Source organism: Phalangium opilio, unplaced genomic scaffold (assembly GCF_054372755.1).
Source record: "Phalangium opilio isolate 3A_F unplaced genomic scaffold, DU_Popi_V2 ptg000329l_1, whole genome shotgun sequence".
Taxonomy (NCBI): domain Eukaryota; kingdom Metazoa; phylum Arthropoda; class Arachnida; order Opiliones; family Phalangiidae; genus Phalangium; species Phalangium opilio.
The window spans coordinates 5,714,400-5,736,854 of NW_028324226.1; the positions used below are offsets into that span (position 1 = coordinate 5,714,400).

The 22,455-nt window shown below is 38.2% G+C and overlaps 1 protein-coding gene across 3 annotated transcripts in view; it reads right to left on the reverse strand.

Moving 5' to 3' along the window:
• Positions 1 to 22,455, reverse strand: part of LOC149610522 (solute carrier family 35 member F3) — a 153,187-nt gene that overhangs the window by 4,508 nt on the left and 126,224 nt on the right. For 2 of the 3 annotated variants that reach the window (XM_089859693.1, XM_089859694.1), the window contains exons 4-8: positions 6,327 to 6,768; positions 4,144 to 4,363; positions 936 to 1,064; positions 686 to 875; positions 175 to 264 (exon numbers count right to left, since the gene is read on the reverse strand). In XM_089859693.1, coding sequence (XP_089715819.1) covers positions 175 to 264; positions 686 to 875; positions 936 to 1,064; positions 4,144 to 4,363; positions 6,327 to 6,768 — 1,071 coding nt within the window. The remainder of the gene's footprint in view (positions 1 to 174; positions 265 to 685; positions 876 to 935; positions 1,065 to 4,143; positions 4,364 to 6,326; positions 6,769 to 22,455) is intronic. The other variant, XM_089859695.1, reaches the window with a different exon arrangement.

Consider the following 22,455-nt stretch of genomic DNA (forward strand, 5'->3'; position numbering starts at 1 on the left):
CTAGCATTGCGAAGTATAGGAAGCATCATACTTATGGAACATATCTTATAAACTTAAGCTTAAACTATAACAGTAATTCAATTAGTCCTCTATAAAGTTTTTGGTCCGAGAGAAGCAACCTTTGAAAGACAACCCAGATAGTCACTTGAATAAATAGAAATAATAGCGCTTTACCGGCAGAAGCGGGGACGGCAAAGACGAGCCCCAAAGTAAGGAAAATTTCGTAGGTCCAGATGACCCCGAAATTGCCCAAGAGATTGGCAACTGAGAAATATAGAATTTTTGTATGAAAGAAAGGAAACAATAAAGAAAGTCTTAATGAGAGGTTCGAGAAAAAATTTGAGGGGTCATTCACTCAGCGAAATATCCTGGAACGCGCTAAATCATTAAAAACTAAACCCTTGACAGTGCTAAAATGATTACATGTAACCCGTCCGTAATAAGTGTACTGGAAATCTGGAAAGTGATTAGCTTCTTTGGAAAAAATTGGGGAAAGAGTAAACAGCTTGGATATCGCAGAAAATAAGGAAAAACCCCATCGTCAGAAAGAAAATGATAACGTGACCTTTACCCAATGTATGCTTGGGGAAAAAGTAAAACTAAGCCGTCTAGATACAAAACTTAATGTAGATACTATGTCATTTTGCGTGATTACAGATATTACTAGAGAAAAGATTGTACTTACCAAGAGAAAGGGCGGCAGCACCGCCTAAAGAAGCCCATGGCATGTGACTCCAGACGATGGCTTCGGCGTTGCTGAAGTACAGTGTCAGCACGATAGGCCACAGTAAGAGGATGTTAAGAATTCCCACCAACGTAAAGAAGAGTGACAGTTGGCCGAATGACACTTCACCCACTAGTTTCTTGAAGAAAACCTACAAATAAAAAAGAATTTTAAAATTTCATTATTCTGAGGCGAAGTTAAAAATAATTACTTTATAGACGGCTGATCCAGCAGCAGCCGCGGCGGCCAGGACGACGCCACCTAAAGTTGAAGCCCGACTAACCCCGTCCATGTAGGCTAGCAAGGCTATCCCCGTATTGCATAGAATCACAGCGACAATCTAAGAACAAATATTAGCATTTGTTAGTACAAGTAGAACAGTTCAAGATATAACAATCTTAGTTTAATTTAGAATCGGCTATCCATAATAGCAGAAGGGATTAATAGAAGAAGGATGACCACAGGCGTGCGCAGGGTTTTCAGTAAGGTCGGGCCGCCTAGTTAATTTTGCGCCCCTACCCCCTAACAAAAATGTTCTTAAGAATTCCAAAGGCCATTCTTTGGAACCCTATGGAGCCCTTGGGATCATTTCCTAAAGGAACAATTCCCAAAGACTTTCTTTGGAATTTCCTAAAGAAGTCTTGAGACAAATGTCCAAAGAATGTCTTGAGATTATTTTCCAAAGAAATTCTTTTGGAATTCTAGAGATAAATTTCCAAAGAAGGTATAAGGTTTATTTTCCAAAGAAACTCATTAGGAATTCTAAAGATTAATTTCCAAAGAAGGTATAACGAATATTTTCCAAAGAAATTCTTTAGGAATTCTAGAGGTAAATTTCCAAAGAATGTATAAGGTTTATTTTCCAAAGAAACTCTTTAGGAATTCTAGAGATTAATTTCCAAAGAAGGTTTAACGAATATTTTCCAAAGAAACTCTTTAGGAATTCTAGAGGTAAATTTCCAAAGAAGGTTTAACGAATATTTTCCAAAGAAATTCTTTAGGAATTCTAGAGGTAAATTTCCAAAGAATGTATAAGGTTTATTTTCCAAAGAAACTCTTTAGGAATTCTAGAGATTAATTTCCAAAGAAGGTTTAACGAATATTTTCCAAAGAAATTCCTTAGGAATTCTAGAGGTAAATTTTCAAAGAATGTATAAGGTTTATTTTCCAAAGAAACTCTTTAGGAATTCTAGAGATTAATTTCCAAAGAAGGTCTTGGGTTTGTTTTCCAAAGAAATTCTTTAGAAACTCTTGAGATCAATCTCCAAAGAACATCTAGGGAATATTTGCCAACGAAATTCTTCAAGAATACTTGAGATCAATTTCCAAAGAACGTATGTGGAATATTTTTCAACGAAATTCTTAAAGAATTCTTGAGATAAATTTCCAAAGAAAGTCTAGGGTTAATTTCCCAAAGAAATTCGATAGGAATTATTGAGATAAATTTCCAAAAAACGTCTATGGAATATTTTCCAACGAAATTCTTAAGGAAATCTTGAGATAAATTTCCAAAGAAGGTCAGGGGTTAATTTTCCAATGAAATTCGTTTAGAATTCTAGAGATGAATTTCAAAGGACCAGCAGATATATTAGCAATTATGCTTTACATATAATTATCTCAAAATATTTTACCCAAAATTGTTTTGCTTAAGTTTTCCTGCATAGGCATTGACTTGATAGCTAAATAATTAAAAACGTTTCACAAAGGCTTGTCCCGTAGCTAAGGCTCAGCAATTGCTGAAATGGTTTATCATATTTACCTATTTTCGTTTTTTTTCCTTTAATAATTCGTGAGGTGTTTATGCAAAGGATAAATTAAATTAAAAGTAAAATACACGTAATTAAAATCGTGTTGTTTAGATTTACATGCAGGGAGTATAAGCTGGCAGTCGAAACTTTCGCTTTTGAAAAGTAAAATTAACCTTAAATTAATTCTTTTGTGACATGTTTTATCTTTATTTCGAGCGTAATTAGAGTCCCAAATAAATATTTTTTAAAAAATATTGTAGATAAAATTAGGTTAAACGCGTTTCTGGTACTCAAAAAACTCTCAGTGAAAATACATTATTAAACTTAACAACTACATATGTATCTACTGCTTGGCCATTGAAGCCTCCAAAACCCCCTTAGTAACCCATACAATTGCACAAGATTAAAACTTTCTGCCGTTTACGGATGTTTTTAAGTCGATTATATGTCTGACTTTATAAGCAGTTTCGCACTGCATGCGGGAACTGCCCGTGCTATAAGAAGTGTTGTTCAGCATATTAGAACTGCACTCCCTGCATTGGGATATGGTTCTGCATGTGAGAACTATCCTCGTTTCTAGAGGGCTAGATTAATTTACCCCATAATCTTCCCTATATTTCCCGAGAAAATTCCAAAGATATTTCCCAAGAAAATTCAAACGTTATTTCCCAAGGAAATTCCAAAGTTATTTCCCAAGGAAATTCCAAAGATAATTCCCAAGATAATTCCAAAGATAATTCCAAAGATATTTCCCTAGAAAATTCCAAAGTTATTTCCCAAGAAAATTCCAAAGTTATTTCCAAAGCATTTTCCAAAGAAAAAGAAACCAATATTCCCCAATTTCCCTAAGAACTCCTTAAGGATTTCTAAAGAAATTTCCCAAGGAATTTTCTAAAGAGTTCTAAAGAAGATTTTTGTAAGGGTTAACACCCGAGACTATACGAGAGAACACAAAATTTTCCCGTCCCCCGTCTGACCATCGCATTTCTCATAGTGGCTCTGTTATTCACATTTCCGTTCCCTTTCGGCGTTTCGCTGATGTTCCTGCAGTCTGCAGAACTAATACCCAAATTTTGCGTCCTTATTTTTCCGGCTTTTGCGCCCCCTTGAAACATTTCATGTCGGGCCAGGGCCCACCCTGCCCGACCCGTGCGCACGCCTGTGAGGATGACGCTTTGCATCCTCTTAATACTTTAGTTACGTAACATGATTCTTCCCAAGCTCAACCATTTTGATTCCTCTCCTGCTCATCAAAGTTCAGATGGGCTTTGCTCTGTGGGGTGCATTCTAAAACTGTTTGGTACTATATCCTCAGCAATCAACCCACAAACCTCGTATTTACGTGGGACAAAAATCCACAAGTGCGCCTTGGCGAATAGTTAAGTGCTAATAGAGTAATGATGAGGGAACTATTTATCGCGTATGTGATGCGGTTTAGTATAACCTTGCTCAAAATGTTTTGATGTTAGGAATAATCATGTTACAATTACCCCGCTTTGTGGTACACTTCTCTCGAAGAGAAGTATTATATACTTCTGATAATATATATTTTCCGCGTGGCAACACCTAACTACAACTTTACAGCAGTGCCCCAAGAGATTGGCAATCAGGTAATGGGTTAGGAAAAAATATTTACCCAAAGAATTCGCCTTTAGTTTAAACTTGACTTACCCGTATTCCGACGAATTGGTCGTGCAAAACTACCCAAGAAAGGAGGTAGACAAAAGAGACATTGGAGCAATAGAGAGCCACCACGAAGGTGGTATGCAACAGTCGCAGAGAGTGGACAAACATATAGTTGGTGGCCACCCATAATATGCTAAAGAATCCACACCGACCGAAGAACTGCAACACCGTGAAACCTTTCTCTTGAAATTGCTGGATACTTTCCCTACAAAGATGAAAATTTAAAAATCAATTTACGGAGAAAACAAGAACAAAGTTTGCAAAATGGCTCTTAAATATTTAATTAAAGCAATAAAAACAGTATCGCTGTTGGGCAGAGGGATAGAGAGTAATAAGTTTCGGCTGGGAGCCCCAATTACCCTGATCGAGATCAGCGTTTACGAGTTGGGCCAAAAAGTTACGAACACTCGTTAAGGGTTTCCAGGAGCAAAGGTTAGACTACCCGGAGTTTTGGGAAATGGGGGCGGAGAGAGGCAACGGCTGACATCCGTGGATAATTAGGCAGGATGAGTTTTTATTTCCTGGGAAATATGGGTGCCACGAACCACGCCCCCTTTTCAGATATTAACGAGAAGAACTCGATCGATGATAGCCCTAGCTGGTTTCCTCAGAAGAAAAAAAAACATGGACAAGTGGATGGTAGCGTCGCCTAAGCTTCGTCATAATTGCATAAGTTTATAAGATATCTTCCATGAGTATGACACTACCAATACCGAAATGTTAGCAAAGAGAATATACCTAGAGGAGCAGAAAGTTCAGCCTTTCACAAGGCTTCTGAAAAGCCCGGCCAAGGTTTTGGAGAAACTAGATCCGGTTTTTGTTGATTGGCTAAACAACGACACCTTTTATTGGTTAAATTATGTTGACCATTAACGTACAAAAAATAATTTTTAAGCAGACAACACGATCACGTGAACAACCGGAACTACTTTCTCCAAATTCAGAGCCGGTCCCTATTTCCAAAGTTTCTGCTCCTCTTGGTTTATTCTCTTTGATGTTAGAGACTTACAGCTCGAGCTAGTTCGAGAACGACAAGTGAGAATTGACTACACTCGATTTTGCAGTCCTCTCTATTTAGTTTAAGCCTTTGACAGCGCCTCACCAGGCGTCGCTTTACGAGAATCTCTGACCCACGTCACTTCATGACAAGCTCTCATTAACAAGTGACAAACTTATGGAACATATCTTATGAACTTATGATACTTGTAAAAGGAAAGCGATTATGAAGGATATTGCAACATCTTGCCAAAAGTTAAAACTTTAACGTTTTAAGCTTAGCACACGCTATGAAAGTTGAATGAACTCTATATAACTACAGGCTTCTGTTCTACCTCAGAAAATTATCTATCTTCCATGTAATTGAAACAGGAAATCTTCGCCAGAATTTGTCTTGAAATTCCTTTGAGGCTAACACAACAAAGCGAGGGATGAAATTAAAAACAGTGATGGAGTATTATAGCTTCAAGAAATAGGCCTAAAAGGAACAACATATAATTAATTAAACAATGGAATCAGACGTGATGTCGGCGAGCGGGCGACATCTAAATCTAATTTTTCATCATTAGCCAACACCGAGCAGTCTCCAAATTAAGGCAGTATGCTACTAAGCTTTTGTGGCCAGATTGGCTGGGTCTACTGAACAAAAAACCCCCAGTGACACACTTCCTTGATAAGCCTAATTGAGAGAAATAGTCTACTCGTAGTCATAACAATGCTGTGATACAAAAACCGGATTTCATTTACCCCAAGAATATCGAACTAACGCAGCTGATATCGAGGCAAGTAAGTTTGTTTATGGAGTTTGGTTGAATTTCGTTTAATCAACTATAGAACAACAAGGGCCTAATCATAGCTATAGTTCTGATTTTTTTCAATAGCGGCACTGTAGCTTGCTGAAAATGTTTAACTGACTTTTATCTACCGCGATTTTTTAAATCCCCGTTTTTTAAAATCGAAATGGTCTATTACACTGATCTCGATTTTCTCTTCAATTTCATGCTAAAAAAACCCCCCAAAAACGTTGTTGCACTGATCGTTTATATTAAAAGTTGTATATCGAGGTTTTGTTCGCGAAACTGTTGACTAATTGCTTCTGATTTTGTAATTTCGTATGGACAGTTCAATAAATATCATCTGGAGATAAATGAATTGAATACATTCATACTTACACAAAGAGTTTTTTGGACGAAGATTTGTCGTGCCTTCCGCAACAAGATGTTACGAGGTAGACCGGGAAGAAAAAGCTATTCCACAAAGTGCAGAACCAGGTCGTGAAGAATGGCGCGTTGTAACCGTTCCTGGACTCGCCACCGAATTTTTCATTGGCGGTTGGATCCGGGGCTGCCGTGACCGGCGGAGCTTGACCCGGCTGGTTAACGACGGAAGACTGGTGGTGTTGGCCGGAATGACTACCATTGATGGTTTCCAAAGAGTAGCCTTTAGCCATGTAGGTCCGTTTTATAAGGTGCGCCGAACCGACCCAAGATCCGGCTACGATCAGGGTCAGAAAAATGCCTTGGACGACGCGACGATGTGATTCCGAGCAGCATCTTCGACGATGGGTACGGTGACCTGGGGCAGCAGCTTCGGCGTCGCAAGTATTATCGGAAGCTGTCGGAAGAGAAACGAGACGAAATACATCGTTAAAAACTAATTAATGATTTAATTTTTAACCGAAAGTGCGCGCCAGCTGGGATAGACAATTTGTTCACAAGATGAGGAGGAAAAATTTCAACTTAATTAAATTTGAAACAAGATTGACAGTTGCTCTTTTAAAAAGCTCAACTTGGTAGTTGGATGTGTCAGACGCGAGGGTGTCATAGCAGACGATATTCTGTTTGGTTGATTAATTGCCTTAAAAAGATTATGTATTCGCCCTATGGTCTTTGGCATGCGAAAGGGTTCTTAGTTCACAAACAGATTGGGGAAGCAATGACCTATTTAATACCTGACGTTTCATTAATATTGTACTTGCTTCCGGTTCCATTATGTTAATGTTAACAATTAAAAAACCGTTTGACCCGTGGTCAAATTGAAAGCATTAGCATTTACATATCCTAACAGAAAAACTACTAACGAACAAAGTTTTAGTCGTTATATCAATCAACTTTAGGGGTGGACGAGAAAAATATTTAATCATACATGTCTATACATATAAACGAATGAGGTTACAGTTTAACTTGATGGGAAACTATCCCTACGGTATAATAATCATAGTTTGAACTTAAGCTCCAACGCTCATTATGATATAAATCGCTCTCATTCCCTGGTTTACGGGAACGCTAATAGCAACGCCCCTCGTTAACACACAGTCCACTCAGCGAGGCTGAATATGGACAAGGGATGAAAAAAGTACATTATACTGACGTTATTCAATGTTACTAACCCTTTTAAGTATTGATCTATTTCAAAAATAATGCAAATTTTCATGGTAAATTAATTTGGCAAATTGAATTTTTATAAAAAAATAATTGATATTTTCTCTATATTGAAAATTTTTAATATCTGTAACTTAACCTCCATTTGGTTCATTTATCTTTTACTTCTAGTCTTCGTCCACATTTTTATTAATTTCAAATAAGATGTTTAGCCAAATGGTATAATAATAAAGATAATTTCGATGTAACTAAGAGGGAAAGACACGGGGGTGAAACTTTGCCTTCCATCTCACTTTTTCGCGCCTGCGCTGTAGTCTTTTGTATCACGAGAGTGCGCAGAGACGGATGGCAATGTATTAACCCCTTGTATGACCCTTACTGAGGCTTGCCTACCCCTTTTTTATGTCGAAAAAGTCTATTGGAGTCTATAAAGCCGTTATGATTTTCTACAATGTTTTGTACAAGTTATATAGAGTTGTCGACGACTAATGACTGTCGTTGCAAGAAACAGAAGTCACGGAAAACCTATGGGTATATCGCGTTAGCTCGTTTGGGTCATAATTTAGAGATTTGATACTTTTTGAGTTACGCTCAAATCTAGATTATCTACCCTTTAACAGCGCTGCTACCAGCTATCTCTGTCTTCATTTACTAAATTCTTCCTAGAAGAGTGAACATACTCTAGTTATACGGAATTTTACCCCGCTTCATAAAAAATTTTCATGAATGAGAGGTAGGCGGTCCAAAAAATGGAGTAGAAAGAAAAAAGATCCTAAAATGAGCGAAACGTGAGCGGCTTATCCCGTTTCAAACCCCGTTTCTCAAAAGTGAATCAACGAAAAGTTATCAAGAAGAAGACAACATAATTCCCATAAATATTGGGATGAAATTCTCGGGGTTCTGAATGTACAAAAAAGGGTTTATGATTATCGGTACACTTCTGCTAGATAAAGGTTCAGTAACCTACTTAGATTGAAGACTGATAAATCTTAGATTTAGGGGGAAATCATTGTTTAGGATCCCATATCCCCGGTACTAATTGTTGTAGAGAACACATGTTCTTTGAAACTCTCCGCTCATTTTGAGCCGTAGAACACACCCTTCAACATAAACAAACCTGTATAACGATTACTGGCTACCTGTAATGGTTGTAGCACACAGTCAAGGGTAGTAAGTTTTTAAAGACTAAAAGCGTATCCCTTTAGTACAATCATAAGTTCATAAGAAATGGTCCTTAAGTTGGTCACTGGTTACTGAGAGCCTGTCATGAAGTGACGTAGGTGAGACGTCACAGATTCTCGTAAAGCGTCGCCTGGTACAGGCTAAGTACAGACAAAATAGGAAGATGGACTGCAAAACCGAGTACAGTCAATTCTCGCCTGCCGTTCTCGAACTGTAAGTTTCTAGCATTACGAAGTATAGGAAGTTTCATACTTATGGAACATATCTAAAAAACTTATGGTACAGTACTGTATGACTGGGCTCTCGTAAAATGCTCAATGGAGATTTGGTTAATTCTAATCTATTCCCAATAGTCTATAAAATAGCTACGAAAATTAAATTTCAATTTTACCTATTGCAAAATACATTATGAGATATTAGCGGTTGAAAGAGAAAATAAAGAAAAATTCCAGGTGTTTCGTGTTCATCTACTTCCGTGCAAGGCTCGGATCTTCACGCTGCGCGCCTATAAAATCGAGACTTTAACTCGAAACGCGTTGGATTAAAGCGGGACACCTGATTTCTTTACGCGTTCAGAATGAGAAAACCGTTATGGCCCATTTCGTAAAATGAAAACAAAATAGATTTTCCCGAGCTCTTCTACACGCTTTTAGCAAAGCCAGGAAACTCTACCATTCAAATGTCAAAGATACATTAAGTACACGTACGAAAGATGAAGAAACTTCGATTGAAATCTAAGGGTTTGTATCACTGACTATCAAGGTTTGCGATTTTAGAAACCCTTATAGGAAGGTACAGTAGGGGGAATGAACGAGTATCAAGTTTGATGGAAAAGTTAAGGTGCTGAAAAAGTGAAGGAGGTTCTCTATATAGCGTCCATTTATCTCCATAGCAACCGAGGAAAAGCGAAATGAAATACAAGGATATGTAAACAAAACCGTATACGACTTTCCCCCTATCCCACTCCGTTGTAATATCGAGAGTTTGCGTTTTAGTTGCAAGGTTAAGCCTTCCTTAGGCAAAGAGAGTATGAAACTTGTTGAGATTGCATATATGTTAGTGCAAGAATAGGTTTCAGAAGGGATGTTAACGTTTAAGAGCTCAAGGTATGACGTGCACGTCATTGACCTATTAAAAACATGGGTATTTCAACGGTTACAGGAGCACTTTTCTCATTGCGGGTCGATGCAAGATTAAAAGAAATCTCAACCGGAAGTCGATTAGCTATGACTAATTGCGTTGTCATCATTTTCCAAATCACATAGGCGGTTTTGCTTTAACTATTTCTCAATGCCTTTTGTAGTTAAGGAAGGTTAAATAATTAAGGCCGGCCACGATGGCTGCAGAGTGACTTACGTCAGTTTCCAGATAATGAAGACACGGCTGTTCTCATAGTTGTACACCCAACCTTTACCAGACACAATTGATTTGTTTCGTGTAGATCAATTGCTTTACAATATTAAATCATTAATGCGTTGTCATTCTGAAGGTATTGGAAAAACATGTTTGAAGAAAATGTTTTTAAAAACGAACATTTAAAGTACTGCACGGACAACGAAAACGGGACGGCCGTGAGACCATTGAGGACTTCCAACTTGATCTGCAGGTTGCAGCCATTGAAATATCGTAATGTACGTGATCGATACAACGAAAGTGTGGAAACGTTTCAATTTGTTCGGATATACTGAAAAGGTTCAAAATTACCTAACAAGATTTCACCGATTGAATCTGAAGGTTTAGGCATTGAAATATCATATTGTCATTGATACCACGAAAGTGTGTCAAGTTTTGTGTCGATATTGAAAAGGTTCAAAATTACCTAACAAGATTTTATCCTAACAAACGAATGAACAAGTGACAACGTTTTGGGATTAGACGCCCAACACTGATTCCATCTCTACATGCACACTTAACATCTTATTTATGCCTTTTTTATCTATAAACATTGCTAAAACAAATAATGGAAAAACTGTTCCACCGAAAATTCATTGTTTAGGCTACTTAAAATTTAGTTTCGTAATCCCTTTTATTATGCATGCTGCACGTATCTTTAGCCATGTTAAACCTTGGAAAATAAACTGAGATAATCACAAGGTTCCCAGAAAATCGTTACGGAAAAGAGAGTATAATTACACTTTTAGAAATAAAAATAGTCAAGTTGCATTGTTTTCAAGGGCTCGCGTATCATTATTTAAATACACATTTAGACATTATTATATCTCTTTTTTATGGAAATATAAAGTAAAAGAAACCTAACCTTCTTGAATAAATGAACATTTCCGAGCTATAGTTACACTTCCTACTTGGGTTTGTATACAGGGTGTTTCTGATAATCCTGCCATAACTTAAAAGGTTTGATATTAAGGAAAGTGTCGAAGAACATGGGGTCTACAACATTTAGTTACGGCAAGAAGCGATATCTAGTTTACTAGAGAGAAGGTATAAATTCGCCACATATCTAGCTTTATCTCCAGTCCAAACGTAGTTTCGGGGTTAATCCCAGTCTCTAAATTACAACCAGCATCTCATTGGTTCTTGAAAACTCACGTCAGCGCGACGCAAATGACGAAAATTACGTATTTTCCGACTGAGGAGAGGCAAAATAGCCCGGCCTCCTTTTACGTCCCCCCTTGTATTTTGAAAGGGGACTGGGACTATGGCGCACGAATACTTAGGCATCTTATATCTTCTCCAGAATAACATCGCTTCTTGGTTACGGCTCCAAAACATTGGCCTCTAATACAGTGAAATGGCCACAAATGTTGAGTAATTAGCTTTACTTTACCAGCGTACTAGATAAAGGTTCAATATCGTTCTTAGATTGAAGAATATTGAAGGCTGATATGTCTTACTCCTCACCTGTGACTATTTCATTGTTTTAGGGACCAATCAATGTCCGTAACTAAATGTTGGGGTCAAGGAATGTTCTTTGACACTTTCTACTCAGTTTCACCATAAAAACACACCCTTTAATTATGGCAGACCTATCAGAAACACCCTGTATAACCAAAAAGAAGTACCGAGCCATGAATCGCTTTAGGTTTTTTCCATTTTCAGAAAAAGAGAAGCGAATCGTAAAGAACTTTTGCGCAGCATCCAGCAGGATCATAAAGGCAAAACCATTATCTGACCTTTAGCTAAGCTAGCAACAAAAATTACTCGAAATCCATTAACGTTTGCCTCAAGGGGGACTGCCCTGCTCTGTTCGAGGGTGCTTGCTTGGCTACAGAAATGGGTAACCCTTTAAGGTTCTTTCACACTAGCTTCAACCGTCCGTACTTGATGAAATTAGAAAGTCAAGTAACAAAGAACGAAAGACATTCGAAGCAATGTTTCCAGTGCATCAGGACAGTCATTTTCAAAACAGTTAAGTAAGGGTACTTGCTTTATGGGTTATTTTATGCATTTATACTACAAAGACAGTTTTTATTAATTGTTTACGCTCTTATTCAATCCTGTGGCAATGGTTGCTTAAGCACTTAATTGATTACAAAACTAAGATTTAAGCATATTAATTAAGTTGCGATGATGGGCCCTGATACAACATCTTCGTCCAGTTTATTATTTTCATCGAGGCATAGACCTACGAAATGGCAATACAAGCCTATGAATGTACCAGACTCAAACCCTTAAAATTCGGTTAGGTCAACAAGTCCCCACACCAATTGGTATGAAAATTGGAAGATGGGAGTTCGTGATTATTAAGCATTTTATTTCGTTTCAAAATGCAAGGTTTGGAGGAAAAATTTGGCTTGTGTGAAAGGTCCTTTAAGTAACTGAACGCCAGATAATGTTCATTTGTAAACAGACCCTACAAATTTAGAGGGTTATGCCCACTGTTTAATGCTTGCACGGTGTTAATTGATTAACGCGTTTCTAAAATACGGTTTAACTTTTTTTCTCGATGGCTTTAAATTCGAGTTAGTTAAAATGGGAAAGGTAAACAGTTTCAGGAGTTTCTGCACCCTGAAGAAAGTATTGGCCACAAGAAAACAAGAGCTAATCCCACCATGAGAACCAAGAAATACATAGTGTTTCTGATAATTCCTCCATAAATTAAAGAGGAGTGTTCTTTGGGTCAAACTGAATGAAAAATGTCAAAGAACATGGGGTATACAACATTTAGTTACGGAGATAGGGGCTCCCAATCATTGACTGGCCCCTTAAAACAAGCAAATAGTAACCCACGTGAAGTAATTAGCTTAACTTTACCAGCGTCCGCACATTTCAACACGTTTCATGTGACACTTCTGCTAGGTCAAAGGTTCAATAACACTCCTAGATTTAAGATTATTAAAGGCTGATATGTCTTACTGCACACGTGTGACTATTATCTTGTTTTAGGGGACAGTAAATGTTTGGAAGCCCATATCTCCGTTGTAGACCCCATGTTCTTTGACACCTTCCACTCAGTTTGACCTCAAAGATTACACCGTTTAATTTATTTCAGACTTATCAGAAACAGCCTGTGCATCTTCCGGTTCCGATGTAAACAGTCAACACACGCGTATCTACAAAAGCAATTTTTTGATGTACGAAGTATCAAACTATACGCAACATTTTTCAAAACTATATCTCAACATTTTCTGGTTGCCGCGTTGTTCAAACTGTTTATTCTCAATTTCAATACCTTTCTTGGAGACTGCTTTTGTTTTCTTTCTCTAAAAATAGGTGAGTTTATTCAACCCCCTTTTCCCGCACCCTCAACAAGCTCTTTCTACACCAATGATTAAATTGAATAACGTCCCTTCTAATCTAGATTCTGTTAGCTGAAAGAACCTAATACGGTTCCCTAAATTGAAATACATAGCCACGTAAAAGACAATTATAAAATGGGCCAATGATTAGAAATGAGGTGGACTTTAAGCTTTGAGAAACGCCAGCAGCCAGGTTGGAGTGAGGCCCAGCTCGTTCGATATTCAGAAATAACAAGAAAAATTAGTTGCACACGGAAAAGGTAACGGTTACGAAAGTATATAGTCATAAATTAAAAAGTACACTTCATTAACAATTCCCTGCCTTTGGCTGTAGACTACATGTAAACTGAGAAGCAAACTACCTTCTGCAGGAACTAACCAATCAGGGAAGAGCTTCTTGACGTAATAGATTTATAGAAAGTAGTACATGATGCTGGCGATCCAAACGTTACTTTTTGGTACTAGAACTAGCATGTGCTACTTTGTGAGCCTATTCACGACTTGTTCCCTGTGTCACGGTCGGGATGGTAATCGTACACAGAAGGGGCGTAGACACTATTCTGAGACAAAGGAAGGCTTCTTATACTACACGGCAGAAGCAAGTTTCAACGAAGTGTACTTTTTTGTAATCTATATACTTTTGATGGTACATTGGAAGACTTGCAGTTTGCAAAGTTCATATTTTAGGCTTTCTATAATTGAAAATTACTCTTGGACAAAACTATAGCTGAATTTTAATAAGTCTATGACGTGCTACGCGTCAAAGGTTTTGATAAAATTAATTAGTCGGGGACACGTTATGGTTGTAGCCTTTCGAATACAACCCAAATATTCAAAACACGAACGTATATTCTAACTTCTACAATGTCTTGAAAAATGATAAATATCATTATAACGAAGTTCTCTTTATTAAAAGGGGTCGAAAAGTAAACTTTGAAGGCATAATTCAGTCGCCGATTCCTCCCACAATTTGCTATGTAATTAAGATGTTAAACGTAAAGGAATAGTATCACCTAAATTTAACACTATACATTTATAGTGGGGAAAATTTAATAACCTGGTTTTGAGGGGGATTCTCAGTTGATAACTAAATCTTAACAAGATTTGCATTTCGTACTAGTACCCTTTCTAGCACATGCAGTAATTATTTTTTACATTATTTCTCTTCATTAAAAGGGTCTAATAACCGTCTTAGTTTAATTAAAAATAAATAACGATAAAATCCCACTCCACCCAAATTTTGAAGATTGAATTGAGCTTAAAATATATATTATTTTGATTTGGATTAATTAGTTTTAAAAATTTAAGTTGATTTATAGCGAAAGGCACCCACAAAACGGTAATTATATAATATCAGAAGGATATAATACTTCTCTTCGAGAGAAGTGTACCACAAAGCGGGGTAAGTGTAACGTCGTTTTTCTCAAAATCGGAACATTTGGAGCAAGGTTACTAAACCGAATCACAAACGCGATAAATAGTTCCCTCATCATTACTCTATTAGCGTTTAACTATTTGGCAAGTCGCGCTTGTGCATGGATTTTTGTCCCACCCCAAGACGAGGTTTGTGGGTTGATTGCTGGGGATTTATGCTCATCTGAAGTTTGATGAGCGGGAAAGCAAACATAAAGGGTGAGCCTGGGACGTACGACGTTACATAACTTAAGTATTGTGAGGATACACAGTGTCATCCTTCTATTATCCTCTTCTGATAATATTTCATTAACAATTATGAAAATGAAATTATGGTTTCAGAGGGGAATTGCAACATATTGGTCAATTGTTGAGCAATATTTTAAGCTTAATTTGAATCCTACAGTATTAACCCTTGCCTTATTTCCAATAATCGTGATAATGTATGCAAGTCCAACAGTTAAATACTCTACCACTACCATGCAGCTTCGCAACTGCCCAACAAGACAAACGTAATAACTAAATCCAACTTCAACCCACATGGACACGTACTAGACTTAAGACTTTTTATTTGGTCAGAAGCTTCAGGATCCATAACTCTAACGACGTTATCGATCCAATGAGATATTTTAAAACAGAGCAAAATCTGTCGGGGAAACATGCAAACGTGTTCCCGAGGCTGGTTGGTGCTTCCGAAGAATCGACATGGGAATCCAAAATTCTAGCTCTAACTTCTACCTAAGCCTTGGAGGTTTGTTTACGTTCAGTACTCTATACACCAAAGTCGATGTCTCTACCAGTTTCTTCGTGCATTTTACTTACGCGATATGGTGTAAGCTCTTCCGTTAGTGACGAGTCCAGTCATGAGGAATTCGTTATAAAAACCGTTATCTTTTGCTTTTGGTCAATTGCTTTTTTTTGCGTAGGCCTCAAAGGTAAATTAGCCACGAAAACGACCTTAATCAAACAGGTGAGTGGAGTCAGTGGACGGAAGAAGACGACGACGACCGAGCGTTAAAAAACGTAACACGAGACATGCACGAAACGCGCGCGCCTGGCCGGAACTGCTGCCGGTAGAGAGCGGCCATAGAGCCAGCCAGAGGCTCAAAGCATTGATAGCCTTCCAAGGAAAGGCTAGCACGCAGCAACGGCCAACTCTTCACGCCACCAATTTACCTATCTCAATCCATCCCCTCTGATCTCCCCCCCCGGACAGTTGCCATGGATACCAGGAGGAGCGACCCTTCGGAGAAGGAGAGAAAGCTATGTTACTGACTATTCTAGTCCAAGAATACAATGCTTTCTAGAGAAGGTTCCACATTGTGAATAGACGCGTTTAATAGTTTAAAGATCACGTGAAAGCTACATAGATAATATAACACGAAATAGACGAAGTTTTTGTAAGATTTAATCGATTCTAACACACAAGTTTCTAAGATCTGTTCCATAAGTATGACACTTCCCATACTTCGTAATGCTAGAGACTTACTGAGAGCTAGCTCGAGAACGACTGCACGCAGTTTCGCAGTCCTTCTCCCTATTTAGTATGTACTTAGCGTCTCTTTACGAGAATCTATGACGTTTCACCTATGTCAAATTATGACATGCTCTCAGTAAACAGTGACAAACTTATGAAACCTATCTTATGAACTTATGAAGTTGATTTGCCTTATCGAAAATTGACTACAGGCGGTTTTTCAGTCCATCTTCCTCTTTAGTCTGGAAAGGCCTTCACCAGGCGTCGCTTTACGAGAATCTATGACTACGTCACTTCATGACAAGCTCCAGTTTGTAACCAGTGACAAACTTATTGGACATATCTTATGAACTTATGATTTTAAGTGATCAAACTATGGTCCTATTGATGGATCGACATCCTAACCTAATCTAAAATATGCATCCACCAAATAATGTGATCATTCATGATTTTATTAGTTGCAACACGTATCAATTCTACCAATTCAAAATCTTCCCATGTCAATATCCCGAATACCCCACATGTTCGATAAGGAGAGACTAATTGTGAGCTAGTAATGCATGCAGGGCAAGATGACGGGAATTATTACGCAGACTGAATTCTGTCCCAATTATACCCTACTTACAACTACATTTGAAAATAAGTTTCGAAGAAGAGCATGGAGAGAAAAAAACAATGTTATTGATTATCGATTTTTTACCCTCTAGCTCTCAGGTGGACTTTTATAAGAAATATGGCTGGCTATCTCTACCATACTGAACTTATTGCATGACATGAATAAATGTGATCCATGATCCGACCTACTCTCCAAGTCAGCGAACTGACGCTTATCAGCTAAATAACAGGATTCTTGACCATTACGGCACTTGTTTACCTTCAGGATCTGTTTTCTAGTATAAGAAATGAGCAAGCGCATAAACCCAATTGACAAAACAAAAAACCAACCAAATACCAGCGTCTGTTAGTGCTCAATATAGCTGCTCCACATCAGAAATCAGAACCAGTAAATATTAACTCATAACCCATTGAAGACTCAACTTGAGATAAGTCCAAAGGTTTGACTCGGACATGGAACACAGTGAGGCGGGAACTTTTTGGTGCGAACGATCAAAAATTCTTTCGATCGCTGCGAAACACGCGTGAACTTAGGACCAGTCGGAAAAGATTCGGAATCCTTTCTTTTCTACGGAGTTTGATACATTGAATTACTCCGCCATATATTCTACAACATTGTCATTTAAGGGAGCAAAATTGCTAGCTTACACTGTGTTGATAGTTATTGAATTTTTTTTTTCGTGCTGAGGGGGACATTGTTTGGAGAAAACTGTCTTTCAAGATAAGAGTTGGAAGTGAACAAATATGGATTTTTCCGCGATGGCTTTAGTTTGTTTTCATTACAACAGTTGGGAGTTTATAGAAGTTGAAGCAGTCGTATTTCAAGTACTCAAAAACTTGTTCCGAAAACTAAACTAGAGAAGTCGTAAAATTTTTATCTGAAGGAAAATTTCGCATTTTATTTGCATTCGAAAAGATAAAAACTTTGGTGAATGATGATAGTTGGTAAAACATTTGTCCGAAAAAAGAAGTAATTCAGATAAAGTCTGCAGCATTTAAAGATCGGTCTAGTTCTAGTTGAAAGTGTTAATTTGGTGTTCACACTTAATCAGAATGTTAGGTAACCTGATGTTAAACACTATGAACTCTGTGAGTCAATTGGACCCAAACAACGAGTAATCATGGTTCAATAATAACCGATAAACACATAAACTAGCATAAGTTTATAAGATATGTTCCATAAGTATTTCGTACACTACCTATATTTCGTAATGCTACAGACTTACTGAAAGCTAGTTCGAGGGAGATCGACAGGTGAGAATCGACTACACTCTGTTTTTCAGTCCACCTTCCTATTTAGTCTATACTAAGCCTTTGACAGCGCCTCACAAGCAGGCGTCGCTTTATCAGAATCTATGACGTTTCACCTACGTCACTTCATGGACAAGCCCTCAGTAACCAGTGACAAACCAACGGAACATATCGTATAAACTTATGTACTAGCAAAAGATCAATTAACCTTGGTTTTTCCGATTATTGGTCCTTATTTTTGGTCTATTGATATTCACCTATTAGAGCTAAATCAGAAGCCTTAGAGTGACGTCACCCATGCTACATCCCCATAGAACCAAAGCGGTACCAAACATGGCCTCCCACTGCTAAAGCTAAGCCCATGACGTTTTACCTATACGTCACAACTGAGACAGCTCTATTACCTTCTGAAATGCACTGCGATCACGTGATCAAAGCTCGCTATGATTGGTGAAAGGCAAGGAAATGCAATTTGGGGTTTAGTTTGCCCCCAACGATATTGCTAGATTACGTAACGATTTACGAAACAAATAACTAAACGTAATACAATTTTCCCCGCTTTAAAACCAATTTCTTCAAGAAAATACGCCACTCGAGATTTCTAGGCTGGGCTAAAAGCGTTTCTGGAAAAGGATATTGATCCCAGGTTGGCAATAAAAAAGCGCCATTCAGTTTTGGAAAAGGCGTAACTAACAAGAAAAGCCAAAATATCTTGAAAAAAAGAAGAGACTCAAAAACAATCCCGCCGGAACACCTTTAAAAAAACCATTTAAACCCAAAAACCTGAAGTTGTAACATGTACACGTAGTTTCTATCGAGTTATCTTTTTTATTTATTTATTTTTTTCTTAAGGGATGAAGGGAAGTTAGCAATGGTTTCTTTAACTACCCTACGAAAGGAAATTGAATTCTAGAAGAGAACGTTAAAAAGAATCTGGGGAAGTGGGATTTGTGTCCACTCTGGTGACTGTACGATTAGGTTGCAACAAGGAGAAAAGAGGCAAGATGGAGTGGGAAATAATGATGGGTGACCTACGGCAGCAATGAAACTCTCCCAGTGTACCTTGCGCACGCCCCTACCCTTCGGTAGGCAATTGTTAAGTGCTGCCGCGTAGCGACATTGTATTTGAATGAGAACTAGCTTCTATTTTGAAGACATAGGGGCGTCCTTTACGTTTCCGTACTGTACGACCCTGCCTAAACGCCGAGGATATGCTGGGAGGACTTTGTTGTCGTAGGTGGGGGTACAGACTGCAACGTTATGGGTATGGAGGTTCTACTCCATCCCTCCTTCCTTCAAGGTTGCAGGATATCCAAGTGACAAAATTAAAGCTATGAAGTAAGGAAAATACATCCAGACTTGAATTAAAGATTTTTATCACGGTGAACGACAAAAGGAAGAGGAAATAAAAACAAAGGTTTCCCAGATTGTTTAAAAGCTGACTGCGTAGATAAGCGTAGGCTACCAACAAATGTCTTCCGGGTTGCCTGATTTAGAAGGAAATGCTGCAACGTTGAATTGAATCGAAAACTTAGGCCTAATTGCGTAATTTATATTCCATAGAGCGCCTGAACAAGATCATTTTTACTACATCTATGAAAACATAACTCTTTGTTACTCTCCATTAGAACTGTCTCGTTTGATATGCTGACGAAGTCAGATTTTTTTATTCTGCTAATTATATATGGTAATTTTAAACAATCGAGCTTAATTTAGTTTTGATTTTGACCGAAAAGATTGCCTTCAAAAAATGTTTTGAAGACACTAGGGGGAAGTAGGCTACATATGGGCAAGGTACAATCTAAGGTTGAAGTTCCTTGGGTCAAACTGAGTAAAACCGTCCTACGAACCACTGTCCTGAAAAGCATGCTTCGTTTCAAAGGTAGATGGCCTCAAACAGTGGTCCCCAAAACAAGGAAAATAATCTGAAATGTGAAACTCTTCTTGTGTCCTGACCAAATTGTTTTCCGATTTAATGACCAATTGAATTAGCCACGAATACAAAGAGAGAAGTTTTATCAATAGGCATAAGAGCTTAAAGGGATGCACAATATGTTTGAGGCATACATGAAGCCAATCTTCCATCAAATATAACTCTACTGGGCATGCGTGAATTTCCGCCGATTCGATCTCGTTTAAAGTCACGTGACATTGCCCAATCACTACTAAAGTAAATAGTAACATTACTACTTCAAAATGTAGTTCTTGACACACCTCAACTTAACGCATTGCACATACGTTGTACTAAACGTTAAATGCTAAAATCGAACAACAAACCCCCTTTAATTTGTGCCAGATCTTTGTAGCGAGCTAAGTTAGAGTTCTCTATTTTTCGTGGAAAATAACCGAACCCATTCTTGGCTCATGACCTCGCCTTCGAATGAAACTTGGAAGGGTACCCAAGAGACCATACACCTGAAATGGGGGACCAGTTAGTTGAAGCCGTAAGGAAACAGGCTTGACAGAAAGAACCTGGATAATGGGTTAAGGTAGAGGTTCTTGGGTAGTCCAAGGTAGGACAGAGTTCAGGCTGTTTTCTTAACATTCTTAATGAAGAACAAATGTAATTATTTCTCTAAAAGCGATTAAGTTATTTTGTATTCGGAGTTTTGAGCTTGAAAGAAAGAGGGATGGAATGGAAATCCCCATACTTATAACATTGCCACTGTACCCCCAAGTACGGAACGGCACCGAAGTTCTCTCAGCATCCCCAGCGTTCAGGTAAGCTCGTACAGTACGGGATTGTAAAGGACGCCTCCTCTGTCTTAAAAATAGAAGCTAGTCTCATACAAATATAATGGCGCTACGCGGCAGCACTTAACAATCCCCTCCCTAAAGGTAGGCGCGTGCGCAAGGTACACTGGGAGATTTTCAGTAGGTCACCCATCATCATTATCACTCCATCTTACCTCTGTTTCGAGCAGCCTCGCTTGAAAAGACTAGGAAATAGAAACACCCTGTACGATCAGAAGGGGATAATAGAAGAAGGAGGACACTCTGTATCCTCTTAATACTTTAGTTATGCAACGTCATTCTTCCCAGGCTAACCCCTTTTTAGTTTTCTTTCCCGGTCATCAAACTTCAGATGGGTAAGGTGAATTCTATAATTGTTTGGCACTAAATACCCAGCAACCATCCCGTAAGCCTCGTCGTGGGGCGGGACAAAACTCCACATGCGTATAAGCATTGGCAAATAGTTAAGCGCTAATAGAGTAATGATGAGGGAACTATTTTATTTAGTAACCTTGCTCCAAATGTAAAATGATGTTGGGAAGAATCATGTTATAATTACCAGTACGCTTTGTGGTACACTTCTCTCGAAGAGAAGTATTATAAACTTCTATTACAATATATTTCTTTGAGTGCAGACTGCACGATTTTATTGGGAGACAGATTCAACTCAGAGAGCCCCCAGAACCCATATAAAACCTGAGAACGAATGAATGTCGATATCTAACGTTTATATGAGTTCATTCTTTTACTTTCAAAGGGTAGTTGCCAAAGCAGGATGCAAGTCAACGGGAAATAATGGGGTTCCAAGACAAATCTATAAAATGGGAGCTAGCCAAACGCTTGATGAAGACATTCCACTCAGTCGTGCAACTCAAAAAATAAAATGCGGGGAGAAAAAATAAAATAAAGAAGGCTTTAAAGGATTTTATGTCCTACGACAGTAACGTCACATCGATTCTGGAGCAATTTTCTAAAAAAAAATAAGGGGATCAATGGGGTAACAGGAGACCCGAAACCCGAATAGCTAACTTCCGTCCGTTTCGCATTTTCCGTTCCAGATAAGAAATAATGTCACAAAATATATCGGGCAAAGGGGTACCCGGTCTTAAAACGACAGAACTATACCGTTCTCATATTCCCGTTTTCTTTACAGTAAGATTATAATTAAGGCGAGGTAGGTTAATGAGAGGTTTTAAAGGCAACGATGGTTTAAGTACGATCTAGAGACGTGAGTTGGTAATTTACCGTCCGTAACTTACCAGTAATTTACCATATACTACCGTAAATTACCGATTTATATCATACCGTAATTTGACAATGGTAATTTACCAGTGAATTACCGTTGTAAATTACCAAAGTTTCCAAAATTGGGCGCTCAGAGTCAAAACCTTCTTGAGTAAAACCAGGGATCCATGTAATTTTAGAAGCAGGAATAGAGAGCGTGTAGTATTTACTTTAGTCCAACTCTTAGCCCAGTATAGAGCCCCTCCCTTCAACACAATACTTTGATTGCAATTTTATAAATTGCTCCGAAACCAAATGAAGTAAACAA